Source organism: Moschus berezovskii, chromosome 8 (genome assembly GCF_049115385.1).
Source record: "Moschus berezovskii isolate FMDL1 chromosome 8, NW_MosBer_1.0, whole genome shotgun sequence".
NCBI lineage: Eukaryota > Metazoa > Chordata > Mammalia > Artiodactyla > Moschidae > Moschus > Moschus berezovskii.
The window spans coordinates 20,589,596-20,606,891 of NC_142467.1; the positions used below are offsets into that span (position 1 = coordinate 20,589,596).

Genomic DNA, 17,296 nt, shown 5'->3' on the forward strand with positions numbered 1-17,296 from the left:
ATTCCAAGCCTCCATGAAACCAAAATCAACTGTATAAAATCCTTCCTTCATTTCACTTGTTTTAGTAATTTCTTTCTCATATGAGTTTTGACCTAGCCAAGATCGGAGACAAAGGGAGAAGTGAATACTGAGATTCTAGGGACTAAAAAACCTTAAACATACATGCTATGAATTGAATGCTTGTATCCCCACCCCTAGAGTTCATAAGTTGAAACCCTTACGCCCAATATGATGGTATTTGGAGATGGGACCTTTGGGAGGCAACCAGGTTGTAAGAGTAGAACCCTCATGATGATGTTTGCGCCCTTAGAAGGAGAAACACCAAAGAATTTGGATCCTCTCTCTCTCCACCACGTGAGCAATCAGCATAAAGAGATCATTTCTGCAAACCAGGAAGGGGATTCTCCCCAAGAGTCTGATCTCATACCTCCCAGACTCCAGAAGTGACAAAAGTAAATGTCTGATGTTTAAGCCATGACCCAGTCTGTAGCGATCTTTACAACAGCCTGAACTGACCAAGGTAATGTCTACTAAAGAGAAGGCTCTGAATCCAAAGGACACCAACAGCAGAGAAGGCAAAGGAGTGCCCCTGGTGGTCCAGTGGATAAGAATCCACCTGCCAGTGCAGAGGACACAGATTTGATCCCTGGCCTGGGAAGATCTCACATGGCATGGGGCAACCAAGCCTGTGTGCCACAACTATTGAGCCTGTGCTGTAGAGCCAGGGAACCGCAACTACGGAAGCCTGTGTGCCTGTGCTCAGTAACAAGAGAAGCCACCACAATGAGAAGCCTGTGCACCGCAAATACAGAGTAGCAACCGGTCACCGCAACTAGAGAAAGCCTGCAGAAAGTGAAAGTGAAGCCGTGCAGTCCTGTCCAACTCTTTGGGACCCCATGGACTATAGCCTACCAAGCTCCTCCGTCCAAAGGATTTTCCAGGCAAGAGTACTGGAGTGGGGTGCCACTGCCTTCTCTAGGGGATATTCCTGACCCAGGGATCGAACCTGGGTCTCCTGCATTGTAGGCAGACACTTTTACCGCCTAAGCCACCAAGGAAAGCCCATCCTAAAACCCAGTGCAGCCATAAATAAATAAAGTTACGACATGTTTTTCAGAAGGCCAAACTTAAAGCTTTTTAAAATTTTCTAAGTATATCTCTAAATGTGCTCTGGCAGCAGTATTCTAATTACCTTAACTTCTTGCTCAACAGGGCCTGGACCATGGGTTTGACCACTTGCTCAATTTCACTTCACAGATTCAGATCCGCCACTGTCTGGCCATTCATCTCACAAGACCACTCTAGTAGTGGCAGGGGGAACAGAAACAACCATAAATGATACCATGTTCTGTTCACCCATTATCCCCAGAAAAGAAATTCAAGGATACTCTAAAAAGAGGGTTATCCTCATAGACAGAAGGGTGCATCATGTAATAATTTACTCATTATGAGGAGACACAACAGAATAATAGTAATAACAATAAAGATGAAATACAGATCTCCCACCACTAGGGACAAAGCCTTGGGATACTGACAAAAGGTCTCCCTGTACCTAGACATATCGCAAAAAGTCATCCCTACACACTGACAAATCATATACCCCTTAACAGAGCACTCACTAGACACCTCCCCTGCTGCTGCTGCTGCTAAGTCACTTCAGTCGTGTCCGACTCTGTGTGACCCCATAGACGGCAGCCCACCAGCTCCCCCGTCCCTGGGATTCTCCAGGCAAGAACACTAGAGTGGGGTGCCATTTCCTTCTCCAAAGACACCTCCCCGAGGAGTCCTCAATTAACACAAAAACCATACAAGCATGAGTAGACCAGCTCAAAAAAAAAAGACAAAAAAATCTTCAGAATAAAATGGCCCAACCCATCAACTGCTAAGCAAGGTATGACACAGCCATGAGAAATTCAAAATGCCAAGAAGATTTTTTTTTAAGTTTTCAAAGATAAAGAGCAAGTTAATCTAAAGGCAAATGATTCTCTTCAAACTTCTCATCAGCTACTTTGGAAGTTAAAAGAGAATAATACCTTTCAAGTTCTTAAGAAGCAATTATTTTAATCTAGAAATTCCTATAAGCCAGGAATCAATGCATGAAGTTTCACTGAGCTCAAAGGTTCAAGAAGTTTACCTGGCACATACTTTTTCTGCTCAAGTATTTGAGGATACATATGTTACAACAAAACTAAAACACAATCCAAGAAATAAGAAGCAAGAAATCAAGAAAATTAAGTAGTTAGTAAAACAGTCACAAGCAGCACGTGAGAAGCAAGTTGGAGAAAGCAGCTGGCACAGCTAAATTCAGCATTCAACACATGTAAGACAGCTTGGAAGGACTGATAATGAAACCAATACTTTGGCCACCTGATGTGAAGAACCAACTCATTCGAAAAGACCCTGATGCTGGCAAAGACTGAGGGCAGGAGGAGAAGCGGGCAACAGAGCATGAGATGGTTGGATAGCATCATCAACTCAATGGTTGTGAATCTGAGCAACTCCAGGAAATAGTGAAGGACAGGCAAGCCTGGCATACTGCAGTCCATGGGGTCACAAAGAACTGGATACAATTTATCAACTGCACAAAAGAGACAGCTGGATGGAAGACCTAATTTGGTAAGAATGGCATATAAAAGGCAGTCAGAAACTCCAGAGAAAGCAATAATAAACTATAAAACAAAGCTAGGAAAAAATATGAAATAAATTTAAATAACCCATGGTTCAAAGAAAGTGAAGAAATATGAGATTTCATTTCATATATACTTCAGTTAACAAAATGTATGGCAACAGATTATACATTCCTTCTTTATTGCTCTATTCATATTATCTGATTTTGTTTGAAATATAGAAATTTAGTTACATAATCAAAATTTGATAAGCACCCTTTATTACTTTCTAATTTTCAAAATCAATCAATAGCAACCATATGGAAAATTCAACTATAGTATTGTGAGTACAGACGTATCAAACTTTGTTAATAAAAACAATGCTTTGGTCTGGACTTCCCCAGAGGTCCAGCAGTTAAGACTCCACACTTCCAGTGCAGGGGGCATGGGTCTGATCCATGGTCAGGGAACTAAGATTCTGCATGCCAAGCCATATGGACAAAAAACTTAAAATGTTTAAATAATCCTTTGGTTAATAACAGTTAAGAAAAGAAATAAGATAGAAAAATGTTATAACAGCTTTATTTCTTATTAAGTAATAAAAGTCCAAAGACTCTACCTATGTTAACAGATTTTTTTGGTATACTATTCAAAAGTATCTACACAATTTTCTGTCATATTGCTTTTTTCACTTCTGAATGCCTTCCCTACAATATCCATCATGAAAAACGTGTTTATTCTACAATCCAAATTCCTACGTCACATTTTCCCAAATCAACTCAAAAGAATGACAGACCTCTCACTGGCTCTCTCCCGGCCCTCCCCTACTCACAGTTTATGAATAACTCCATTATATCATGAATTATACTGACCTACATTTCATGTATGATCTGCTTTTATTACTGGATAATTAAAACACTGACTTTAGTATGTCTGATCTGCTTTTATTATCGCATAATTAAAACACTGACCTTAGTATGTCTGATCTGCTTTTATTATCACATAATTAAAACACTGATCTTAGTATAACCCTTGTTTTATTCATCCTTATACACCTGATGGGCAGACAGTTTCTCTTTGGACTCCCTACATAACTTGCAGTAAGCAACAGAATCCAAAATATAAATAAGGATAAAATAATGACTAATTAACCCTCTCACTCAGGTAAGGACACTTGTGGCTGAACCAAAGTTGAGATTATTTTAATCATTAAAGTACCTGTACTAAAAAGTGGGCCCCATTTTGAAGGAATGCGTCATTTCTTATTGGCAATTTTATAGTGACTTGGGTTTTCTGTTCTGGAAAAATGAGACTGCTTCTCTTGGATATATTTAAGATGTCATCTTTTGCTCGTAAAGGGTCCACAGCTCCAGCAGGAATATAAAGTGCAGAATAAAATATCTTCACATCTCCTTTAGTTCCTCCCAGTCTTGTAAGACTCAAGGATAAACATCGTTCACCTGGGCTACTTTCAATCTTCTGGTTTTCCACAGGAAAAAATGTTATTAGGCCATAAACATCATCACTATCCTGAATGTAGAACAAAAGCTGCAGATAAAGGAATAAAACGTTAAAGTGCAGAATTCTCACATCTGAGATCACCAACCTGTTTATTTTCTATACTATTTTGAATTTCAATGTGTAATTCTGTATCATATCTAAAAATGATTACTCATATAAGTAATAGAGTAAAAGAGGAATTGGGCTTCCCAGGTGGCTCAGTCGTAAAGAACCTGCCTGCCAATGCAGGAGATGCACGTTCGATCCCTGAGTTGGAAAGATCCCAATTGAGTTGAGAGCAGGAAATTGCAACCTACTCCAGTATTCTTGCCTGGGAAATCCCACGGACAGGGGAGACAGGCAGGCTACGGTCTATGGGGTCACAAAAGGAGTCGGGTATGACTTAGCAACTGAACAACAACAAAAAGAAGATGAATTAAAAACACGTTTGAAAACTTTGTGGAATTTTTTTTAAGAACAAACTTTTTATTTACAGATGGGACAACTTTCAGCAAGGGAATTAACCACCACTTCCAAAACCCATGCTCCTCCTGTCACATCAAACTAAACATATATCATGTCTGATCAAATTCTTTTGTCTGTTCGAGAGCACACAAGTATTTCTACAAGCAAAGCGTAGCAAGAGATCTACCTCTGCTGGTTCGCTCACTTCTGCACCTCCTCGTATCGTATGAGGTAGAATCTGAAGTAGGTAAGCTTCTGCCTCTTCTGGAAGATCATCATTAACGACAATGAGAGGAATTGATGCCAACATCTGCCCTTGTGCAAAACGGAGAACTCCAGATCTTGGCCTGATATCTGTCGTTACTGGCGAGGGATCACTGCTATTGCGTGTCAGTACCCAGTTCACAGAAACATTTCCGTGAGTGCCACCATTTCTAACCACTGTAATTTCTTCAAATCTGGAAGAAATATGATATGGTCACATAATACACTCTATTTCCCCTGAAATGGGCATTTTCAACATCAGGTTGGCCACTGGCCACTGGTAAGCAGAATCCAAACCATAAAGAATGACTGCTTTTAATATGAAGGAGTAGGTATAAAGAGGTGCCCTAGGAAACTACCATAACATGAGTTAACTTGCATATATAAATATGTGCTTTAAGTATCACTCCCCAAATAAGAAAGAAAACAGTGAAACCATGGTCAAGGAAATTACACATATCCTTAACAGTTCAGCGCTGTGATCAACACCACAAATATCAAATCTTGAAGTAATATATTAAAATAACTGTAGCAGTACAAGGTTTCAAATAAATCCTACCTTGTTGTTGTATCTTCATCAATTATAACTGTCCTTTCAAACAAGACACTGTTGAACGAGAGGACACCGTAAGGTTTGTCATTTGGCTTAATGGTGACTTGTACAACAGAAGGGCCTAACAGCACAGCATCTCCCCATAAAGTATCTTTTAGTAACATAACTTGAAACGATTCAGCAATCTCTGGTATGGCATCATCCACTATTTGAAATTTCAGGTGTGATTCATAAATAAAAGGTGGAAAAACAATAGTTGTGTTTGGCTGAAGATCAATGAAGTCTAAATTTTGCTGGGCATGTGCTGTTGAATTCCCAGTTATAATAACATAACTGATAGAAACGTGACAGTCATCAGATCCAATCAGATTTCCACTGTCATCTTTTCCACGAACCACTGGAATTGTGAGTATGTGGTCTTCCTCGGGCACCAAATAAACATTCTGAATGAATCTCACAGGACTGTCATTTTTCTTAATGATGACCTCAACTGAGCTCCTGGAGGTATTGATCTCAGCTCCTCCTTCTACACTTTTCAGTTGAATCAAAAACATTTCATCATTTTCTGGTACCTGTCAGAGAAATGCAAGCAATGGCAAAACATCAATAGCTAAAACACCTGCAAACCACAATGTGTAAAAAGCATTTATATTTCAATGCAATTACACAGAAATTAAAAAAAAAAAACCCTTTAACCGAAAGGAGCAGATAAGCAGGGTTGTTCACTGTCTATTTACTAAATGATTTTCCAAAGGTAAATAACATATTTTAGATAAAGCAATGATATGAATAAGAAATGAAGTATCAGCATAGTGACTTTCAACCTTGATCAATCTCTAGAGAACTAAAGATCTGACAGAAAAACAAGTTCTTATTAGTTTCATCAGGTGTGCAGGATCAGAAGCAACAGTCAAGGTCTAATAATATTTAAGAATTTGGTAGACTACAATAAACATCACATACAAATTGCTAGTTTTTCTATCATGTCAGTTATTATTACTTCTAAGCAGCTTCTATCTCAAGATTTAACCATGATACCAATCATATGATTTTCAAAATATGTACCATGTATCTCTGGAAAACAAGCTATAAGAGTCACTTTAGGCAAAATGATGACACTGTTAAAATGAAATTTTTTTTTTAACTACACAGAAATCCCAGGGATAATTTCCACTGTGCTATTTGAATTTTTATTTCACTATAAATGAACGAAAGTGAAATAATATATACTTTTAGCTCCATCAATAGAAATATAAAAAGTAAAGCTATGTATCTCAAAAAAGAAAATGCAATGGTTTGATTGAAGATCTTTTTCCTACAAACTTTATTGAGGAATAATAAAAAAATATAACTAATATATTTATGGGTACAATATGATGATTTGATATGCATATACATTGTGATTACAAAGATCAAGATATTAACAAATCCATCACCTGTTAATTCTATGCATGTATGTGTGGAGAGAATGCCTAAGCCCTACTCTCAGTAACTCTGAAGTATAGAATACTACATTATTAACTATAGTCTTTTAAACTTACAATTAAAATGTATAATTAATCACTGCCCCCAAATTATAACCTGCTCAATGTTCCAGGTTCTAAAAACAAATGGTTTTTGCTAGCTTTCACAGCCAGTGAGCTAGAGCTATCAGCACTATTTTATTATTTCACTTTTTCAAGAGAAATCAGTTCAGTTCAGTCTCTCAGTCATGTCCGACTCTTTGCAACCTCATGAACCGTGGCATGCCAGGCCTCCCTGTCCATCACCAACTCCTGGAGTTTACTCAAACTCACGTCCATCGAGTCGGTGATGCCATCCAGCCATCTTAGAAATACTCTTTTCTAATAATGTCTTCTAATTCATCTTTTTTGGGATTTGTTGTGATTTAGTTTCATGATTTTTTTGTGGGAGAATAGAGGGATAAATGGCAAGCCACTCCAGTACTCTTGCCTAGAAAATCCCATGGGTGGAGGAGCCTGGTAGGCTGCAGTCCGTGGGGTCACTAAGGGTCGGACACGACTGAGCGACTTCACTTTCACTTTTCACTTTCACACATTGGAGAAGGAAATGGCAACCCACTCCAGTGTTCTTGCCTGGAGAATCCCAGGGACGAGGGAGCCTGGTGGGCTTCCGTCTATGGGGTCACACAGAGTCGGACACGACTGAAGTGACTTAGCAGCAGCAGCAGCAGAGGGATAAATTCCCAGCTATCCCTTTTCTTCTGGTATTACTGCTAAGGTTATTGTATTAAAAGACATGTTTTCTTTTGGTTAGCTCATAAGGAACATCCCTGTATATATTGTTCAAATTCACTCTTTCCTTGCCAGTTCAACTAGCCATGTCATATTTCTCAATCCTTGGTAGCTTCACTGTGAAACTGAAAATAACAAAAGCCTTCCTATGAATGTGAACATTTAAAACATCCAAACAAATAAATATCAATTGCAACAGAATTTTCTTTGCTTTCATAGTAATACATTTATGCTGGGTAAGTAATACCATACCTGCTCAAAACTGCAATGACTAGCAAAATCAATCACCAAGGTTTACAAAATGCTGAAATACTTGTATTGAGTGTGGTTGTCAGTTACATTCAAGTTCATCACCTTTCAGATATACAACTTAATGTGAATTAAGTAAGGTAAATATTAACAAGATCTATTCCAAAATAGGCATTAACAGTTATGGCATATCTGGCTGCAGTACATTACTTTATATATGACTGTGCTCTTGAATAATTTCAAATACTGAACACAAGTGAATACTTGACATAATATTCTCTAACAGGACTGTAACACAGAGAGCCCTTGTTCCTTTTAGGCATTTAACACATCCTACCTCATCATCAAGTACTGTCAAGTTATAAACTACTGTTGCTTTGCCAGGAGGAAAAGTGATATTTCCTTTAACTGGACTTAAATCTTCTTCAGGTAGATTTGGGCCACCCTCTACCTGCAAAGAAACATAGTGCCATCAATAAACATAAAACATTTCATTAGAGTAAGAAAGCATTATTGTGATATAAACTGGCAAACTTACTTGAAAATGTTTTGCAAGAAGAATGACAGTAACCTGTATTAAGTCTGCCCTTTTAATTAATGGAGTCAAGGCCCATAACATAATTATAGATCTTGCCTATAATTATAACTACAAGGGCTGCCTGGGGGCTCAGAGAGGAAAGAGTCTGCCTGCAATGTGGGAGACCCAGGTTCAATTCCACTGTTCTACCCTGGAGAATTCTATGGATACAGAAGTCTGGTGGGGACCCTGCAGTCCATAGGGTCACAGAGAGTTAGACACGATTGAAGCAACTTAGCACACACACAGATTAAATGATATGGTTTCTAAGAGTTTTCTCTTTTTTCTCAACCATAATATTAAGCCTGAGGAAAAAATTTATAAAAACTTTTTATTCAGCAGAATGCATTCAAAATTATTATATTCTCTTAAGTAATGGAATCAAATACCAGTTCTACCCCTGGTGGTGTAACCTTGGATGAGGTATTTTCAACAACCCTGTGTGGCTGTTTCCCCACCTTTAAAATGAGGAAATAAGGTCCACTTACCAAGCTAGATGTAAATATTTAATTAAAATCATATTCCTTTCAAAAAGTATTTATTAAGTCTGACCTCTTTTAGGTCAGACAGAGTCTCTTTAAGGATGTAGCAGAGAACAAGGCAAGCTTTCTACCCACCAGGACCTGACATTTAATGAAAGGGAACAAATGAAGATAAATAAATGCGTGGCGGATAATGGTGAAGACTATGGAAAGAAACATTTTAAACGGCATGAGGGACACTGCATGCTGGGAAGGGCTACAGTTCACACGCAGCAATGATCAGCGTAAAGCACTGAGACCAGGGCTGAGCAATATTACGGGCTCCACAAATGTTAGCTGTAATCACTTCAACAGAACAAAAGGCTCAAGACTCAATAAAATAACTTCAGACATTCACAGAGAGTTGAAAACACTATAACCTGATGTTGCCTTATCATTTCTACAGCCAATTTTTTTCCAATTTTTGGAATGTGATGGCTGGGACCACCATCCATTAAGTATATTTTTTAAAATGGAGAATGTTTATGGGGAAGACTACATATTAATTTTATGTAAGCCTAAGGGCTTCCCTGGTGGCTCAGAGGTTAAAGAGTCTACCTCCAATGCGGTAGACCCGGGTTCGATCCCTGGGTTGGGAAGATCCCCTGGAGAAGGAAATGGTAACCCACTCCAGTATTCTTGCCTGGAGAATCCCATGGACGGAGAAGCCTGGTAGGCTACAGTCCACAGGGTCGCAAAGAGTCGGACACGACTGAGCGACTTCCCTAAGGAACCCACGAGCATTTTAAAATTGTATATCCTTAAAAAGATCTGTCCTAAATCTTCTATGAATTTTATAGAATTAATGTTATTAGTTTGTGGTTTATCATCCTGTATCTAAAATAATCTGTTGTGTTTCATGGAAGCATAGTATATTCCAAGCAGCAAGGAAAACAGTTATATTAAACATGACATTTATCAGATGATGAAAGCATTCTATTTCATTTTCATTAAGTGCTATTTCGTCATGTTTATTACACCAAGGACCCTGATTTTTTCAAATTGCAGGGATCTAGTATGAGTTCTAAGCATTACCATTTAAAATAATTTCACAGGAAACTTACCTCAAAAGTCACAGTCACCATCCCATAGGTTCCTTTTTCTCTGATGAGAGTAAGAGGCACAGATTCATTTCTGCCTCTGGGCTCACTCACTGTGATTGAGAAAGGCTATTGGGAGAGCAAAGACCATCAGGTGCTGATCAACCAGGAGCTCGTGCAAACTGTTACTACCTTAGAAATCCTAATTTTCCAGACAGATCCATCTACATCATGCTCTTAAGAATGTGGGGTCTCCTCGCCTTCATCAACTGTAGCTAATAAGGCTTAGAAGGTTCAAATAATAGTATAAAGGGAACATAAAACTAGTCAGGCAAAAGATGGAGGTTCTTGCCCTGCTTCTGCCAACAACGAGCTGTTCTGCTGAGGAATCTTAAAGGTTACCTAATTGAAAGGTGACGAATTCAAAGGTTCCCAGGGGCCCAGGAGGTCACAGGAATGAGGTGCGCCTCCAGACCAGGGCAGTTCACTGGGACTGCGGCTCAGCCTTGCTCTGGACCACTGTTCCTTCCTCATCAGTCGGCTTGCCACTGAAAACAGATAGCTGCTAAAGACTTTTTTCAGGACATGATCACTGAGGGGAAGAAAGAGCCAGCACTTCAAGTGTTGGAAAGTGTTGGAATGGCCAGCTGAAACTCGGGGTAGAAGGGGTGAGTGGCCAGGTACAGGCCAGCCAAGGCAGCAGGTGACCCTAGGTCTCAGTATCCCCATCCATCAGCAGGGGTAGGAATGCCTGTCTCAAAGGGTTCTGATGAGGCTGCAATGAGATAATCCATGCCTAAGTGCTTATCCTAGTACAGGACACATAGTGAGGGCCAGCAATGGTTGGCTATAATTATTACCACTATCACTGTCATCTTCATCATCAATACAATCATCATCCCGTCTGGAAACCAAAGTCAAACTAGGTACTTTAAGGAAACCATAGTACCGACTGTGAGCTCATTAGTTACTTAGTTTAATTTTAATCACAGAGGGCAGATACCCAGGCAGAGACTGCCAGGCAGCCATGAGACCACAACAGTTGGGAACTTGGGACCAATGCTAGAGACCAGGATTCATTCCGAGGCTAAGATATTTAATGTCAGAAGAAAGAAGGATAGAAACCTTTAGACGAACCAGTATGAGGTTGGGGATAATCAGTTGGGAGTGAGTGTAAAGGCAGTGGGGAGAAAAATCAAGCAATTAAGGGAGCCTGATTCATAATTAACTAATAATTCCCTATCATTCAAAAAGAAGTGATTTGATTAATTAACTTTTGTAAATGCTGTAATAATGGAGGTTACAAAATGTCTACTATGTTGGCGTAATCCACATATCCTTCTTAATAAGGATACTGCAACTCTAAAGATCATGCTATCTGTAGCTCACCTTCTTTCAAAGGGAATTTAAGGTGCTAAGAAAATGACATACATTACACCAACTGAAGGAGCTACCTAAGTTGTAATATAGATCACAAGGTGGGGAGCGCCATATCATCTTTTAGTAATGAGAATCAGTAACATATTCAAAAGACTCTAAACATTAGGAATCTTACTGTAGACTAGAATGTAGTTGCAATATATCATTCCACTTAATACAAATTCTGTTTTTATTTCAGAGCCCAATATGATTTTTATCAGGGAGAGGACATGCCTAGTACGTTTGTTTCTAAAGACAAAACCCTCTGAACATAGGACTGACCATGGGCACACGAATTTAGTGATAAGGGAGGGAAAGAAATGAACTTTTGAGCAAAACTAAGGGGGATGACATGGAGCTTTAACCTTCAAGAAATATTAATTAATATGAAAATCTCCAGGTAGGGAATAATTATAGAATTTTTAAGAGCTATAATGTCTGCTATTCAATTTAAGCTTACTATAGGGTTTTTTTCCGGTGATCTTTCAATGTATTTCTCTTGTCTCGAATCACTCCAAACTTTCAGAGGAGGCTAACAGACAATGCTTTTTTTAAGCGGCAGTTGGGCATATCAGGCAAAAGGAGCTGAGTTACAACATCAGTTATAGACGGAATGTCCGTGCCTCCTCAAAATTCATGTTCAAATCCTAACCTCCAATGTGATGTTATTGGAAGCTGGGGCCTTTGTGAGGGGAGTAGGTCATGAGGGCAGAACCATTATGAATGAGACCAGTATTCTTACAAAAGAGACCTCCAAGAGTTCTCTTGCCCCTTCCACCACATGGAAACACAGCGAAAAGAGAACTGTCCGTGAACCAGGAAGTAGGCCCACACCAAACCCCAAATCTGCTGATGCCCTGATTTTGGACTTGTCAGCCTCCATAACTGTAAGAAATAAATTTCTGTTGTCATTAAACCACCCAGTCTACGTACTGATACTCTGTTTACAGCAGATTGAACTAAGACAACATCCAAGTGAGAGAACAAGTGAAGCAGCTGGAATGATCAGCAGAAAGAGATTAGGGCGAGAGATGACCATGATTGTACGGGCCTCCTCCCTTCTAAGTAATCTGAGATAAAATGAAAGGACAGTTTACAGAATGTGGAATATGGATAAAGTTGAGCAAATCTTATTTACACATACATGATGTCTACACAGGATGATACTAGGTAACATAAAAAGCTATCCAAAATTTTAATAAACTATTATCCGGCAATCACAAGATTAAGCAAATCATAACCATACCATATGAAAGGAAATAATCCCAAATGCATTGTCATTTGATAATATTGTCACAGTAACAGTCCTGGGCCATCCAAGCTTCACGTTTGCTGAAGGTTTCTAAAACAAAAGCCAAAAAATAAATTAACACATTAAACAAGAGGAAAACAATTATTTTAATAGCATTTCAGTCTTTAAGTAATCATTCAGAAAATGAATAAAAATGCAAGTATGTTTTTAAGGCACAGACTAAGAAAATATATTCAAACTAAGAGTCAACATGGTGAAGTCCCTAACAAGAACTCTTCAAAAGAGTTTTTAAAACCATTAATCACTGTTAAAACATAAATTGTTGTAATTCTAAATCATTACTGGCTAGTAATACATTACAATTACTTAAATTTCATGACTAATATTGAGTTGGCCAAAAAGTTCTTTCAGGTTTTTCTGTAACCCAATATAACAGAGAATTAAATGACAGTATAAAATTCAGTTCAAACATGACTTCTTACACTATAGAAAGTGCCAAAACTTAAAGAATTAGTTATTCTATCAGTCGTAGGTCAAAATAAAGTTAAAACAGTACAATAATTTTTCTAATAAGTATGGGAAGAGTGTACCACAACATTTTCATTGATATTTAATAGCAGCATAAAGGATTATGAGAAAAGTTTTTTACAAAAGCAAAACATGATTGCTTCCAGTACCAATTTCATAAAAATTTTATTCATACCAACACAATTCTTCTAAAAAAAAAAAAACAACTTTCAATCCACTGGAGAAAAATTAACTAGAGCAGTGTTAGCCATCATTGCCTCAACCTAATAGATCAGGTCATAAAGGACGATTAAACCTTAGCTGGTCAAGCATTTTCCCCAAGGTCACTCCAAATTTATTCTAAGGCACAGGGAACTCCCATTTCCAGGCCTGCTTTTCGTAGCCCTCTCCTTGGAACTCAGACGTCATGGCCATTCTTTGTGCAGCTGGTATCAGGGGAGGGACAGAAGAGAAAAGGGCCAAAGGGAAGACAAGGTTTTCCTGAGCATCTGTCATGGCAATTCCTCAATAAAGCTGAAGTAATCCAAAAACTAGCTGCAGACTCTTCTAAACAAGATTGTCTGAGGAATAACCAGACCATGGAATTGCCAACGAGACTGTCAGTTCTGGCTTCTATGAAAACCACCGCCAAGCACTTAAATCGGCTTATCATCTCCAGAGAAACTGATTTTTAAGCGTTGTAAGATTTTTTATAAGTTTAAGCTTTAACAGGGGGAAAAAAAGGACTTACCTGTAAAGTTAAGTGAAAAATGAAAGTTTCATCCGGCTCTGGAAAATCGTCATCACATACTGCTATGTACACTGTCCTATTGGTTTCTCCAAAGGGTATAAAAGTTGCAGCATATGTGTCAAAAAAGTCACCAGTGTCATCTCCATACAGCTATCAAATCCAAAACACAGATAGTTCTTACATAACACAGAGTTAGGACAAGCAGAATTGATGCTAAACACAGCAATCAACAGAAAAAAACAAACATGAATCATCAAATGACAGTGAAGTTTATAAACAGGATGTACAAAAATTAACAAATATCTAACAACCGATAAAAATCACATTTCAAAAGCATTATAAAAAGAAATGATTCTACATAAAAACATTTGTTTATTCTCTTGAAGGTAAAGGGATCATTTCATAGAAAAGTAAAAATTACATAGGAAAACAATGATGTGGATTTTTTTTTCTGCACTCTTGATTGATTTGATGTGGATTACAGCAAACCTAACAAGAAGATCAACTGGAGCTAAAACTCTCCCAAAGAAGATGCGTAAGTAGCCTGCCAAAATATATCAGGAAAAAAATTGGGTTTAATGAAACTACTCCTTCCAAAACTTTCAACTTGCAGCTTTATTTATAGTCTCCCACAGCACCAATAAAGACTCGATTTTTAGTATACCAAATTTATTAGTCAGTATAAACTTTTCCTCAGAACTTTTTAAGACCTCATTCTGTAATGTCAGCATTGCTAAGATTCTCAATGGAGCAATAATTATGAAATTATAAAGCAGCAACTTCTTGTGAAAATACAAATGAGATTTTTTTTCTGCCAAAGAATGCAAAATAAGTAACTTAGCTACTAGAAAAAATTCATGATTGAGTATAAATAAAAAATGAAGGATGTATGGGGATATTATAGTCAATGTCTAGTTCTCATTTACAAAAATAAAATTAGTTTTAAACACTTGAGAAATCCAAGTAAGTTGTTAAGGGTGTTGAAAAACTTGTATTCATACCTTAATAAAAAAGTTGGCACAGTCTTTCAGAAAGTGTTAAATATCAAAAGATATGGATACAAAGAGAAAATCACGGTCCTATAACCCCAAAATCATTTAACAATCCAAAATATGCAGAAATTGGTATGTATGTGTAAACAGTTTCATCACAGCAATATTTACAACAACAAAAATTGGAAGCAACCTCAATGAAAAACTGTTGAGAAATGACTGGGAAATGATGCCACCATCAAGAAAAGTTGTGAATATGATTGAGCAATCTGAAAAAGTTATCAGGATGTGATCAAACTTATATGTAAAAGGCTATAAAATATAATAAACTAAAAACATATAAATATATAATCAAACTAAATAATCAAATATAATCAAACTAAAAATAAATTCAAATATATACAAACGTCATAAATTAAAAACTAAAAGCAATGCACAAAATTATAACATTGGGGTTCTTAGTCTTTCTTCTTTGTCTCTTTTTACAATGTTTCCCAATGTGATGATTTAACCTATCGCTTAAAAATTCTTATTAAAAAAAATAATTTCAAGTAGTTTGGGCCTCAAATATATCAATGTCCTTAGTGTTCATATGACATGATTTTCTGGTTAAATACAAACACAGATACGTGTACATCAGTTCAGTTCAGTTCGGTCGCTCAGTCGTGTCCGACTCTTTGCAACCCCATGAATCACAGCACGCCAGGCCTCCCTGTCCATCACCAACTCCCGGAGCTCACTCAAACTCATGTCCATCGAGTTGGTGATGCCATCCAGCCATCTCATTCTCTGTCGTCCCCTTCTCCTCCTGCCCCCAATCCCTCCCAGCATCAGACTCTTTTCCAGTGAGTCAACTCATCGCATGAAGTGGCCAAAGTATTGCAGTTTCAGCTTTAGCATCAGTTCTTCCAATGAACACCCAGCATTGAGCTCCTTTAGAATGGACTGGTTGGATCTCCTTGCAGTCCAAGGGACTCTCAAGAGTCTTCTCCAGCACCACAATTCAAAAGCATCAATTCTTCGGCGATCAGCTTTCTTCACAGTCCAACTCTCACATCCATACATGACCACTGGAAAAACCATAGCCTTGACTAGACGGACCTTGGTTGGCAAAGTAATGTCTCTGCTTTTTAATATGCTGTCTAGGTTGGTCATAACTTTCCTTCCAAGGAGTAAGCGTCTCTTAATTTCATGGCTGCAATCAGCATCCGCAGTGATTTTGGAGCCCAAAAAAATAAAGTCTGACACTGTTTCCACTGTTTCCCCATCTATTTCTCATGAAGTGATGGGACCAGAAGCCATGATCTTCGTTTTCTGAATGTTGAGCTTCAAGCCAACTTTTTCACTCTCCTCTTTTCACTTTCATCAAGAGGCTTTTGAGTTCCTCTTCACTTTCTGCCATAAGGGTGCTGTCATCTGCATATCTGAGGTTATTGATATTTCTCCCAGCAATCTTGATTCCAGCTACGTGTACATACAACCCATCTACTAACTAAACTGTGTGCAAAACAGAGCAATATCCTATCAAATTTCTACTTCTCACTTCTACTTATTGTACTTAATTTATCCCAAAAGAGGAGCTCTCTAACATAAAGGTTTTTTTAATTGCCATTCCTCTACATTTAAAATTTCATATATTTTTCTCTAAGTCACCTGATTCTAAGCAATAAATCCAAGCAGAATCCAAGTTACCCCCAAAAAATTTACTTAGAAATACTTGATATTTTTGGTTTATATTTGCTGTAAAATAATCACATTAACTTTTAAAATAATAAGTCCATATTTTTAAAATACTATTACTGTCAAATACACATGCTACCTTAGATCACTCTATAAACCTCCAAGACATATAAAAGGAATGAATAGTTTATCTGCAAATTATTTATCATAATGGAACTACTCAGAATCTCAAACAGTTAAAGACATTCTGATCACTAAGACATTTCCTATTTCTGTAAAAATAGAACCACTGTCATCTCTTACCGATACAATCGCAGTAACATTTGCTGGGTCTCCTATCCTTTCAACGACAAGACGAATAACTGTTGTGCTTGTTTCATTAACTACAAATTCTGTTTGTCCGGCAAACCTGATCTCTGTTTCTCCAAACACAAAAGGGATGAATAAAGCTGAAAGAAGATTTAGTAATAAAGATGCAGAGGGCATCCCTATAGGAAAAAAAAACAAAACAGATTTTGTTCACAAAATGTATCCAACATATTTTCATTAGGGTGCATTGTTTACAGATATAAACAGAGTGGAGAGTTAGTAAGCAACTAAGATAAAAATATATCAAATATTAAGCTATCCAATTCAAATGTGTGGTCACAGAAATAAGTCAAAAA

General features: G+C 37.8%; 1 protein-coding gene across 1 annotated transcript in view; it reads right to left on the minus strand.

The window, feature by feature from the left end:
• Positions 1–17,296, minus strand: part of ADGRV1 (adhesion G protein-coupled receptor V1) — a 549,332-nt gene that overhangs the window by 506,014 nt on the left and 26,022 nt on the right. Inside the window, exons 2-9 of the mRNA XM_088838471.1 lie at positions 16,935–17,119; positions 13,960–14,109; positions 12,696–12,791; positions 10,055–10,159; positions 8,230–8,343; positions 5,395–5,960; positions 4,759–5,029; positions 3,825–4,154 (exon numbers count right to left, since the gene is read on the minus strand). Of these exons, the coding sequence (XP_088694597.1) occupies positions 3,825–4,154; positions 4,759–5,029; positions 5,395–5,960; positions 8,230–8,343; positions 10,055–10,159; positions 12,696–12,791; positions 13,960–14,109; positions 16,935–17,119 (1,817 nt within the window). The remainder of the gene's footprint in view (positions 1–3,824; positions 4,155–4,758; positions 5,030–5,394; positions 5,961–8,229; positions 8,344–10,054; positions 10,160–12,695; positions 12,792–13,959; positions 14,110–16,934; positions 17,120–17,296) is intronic.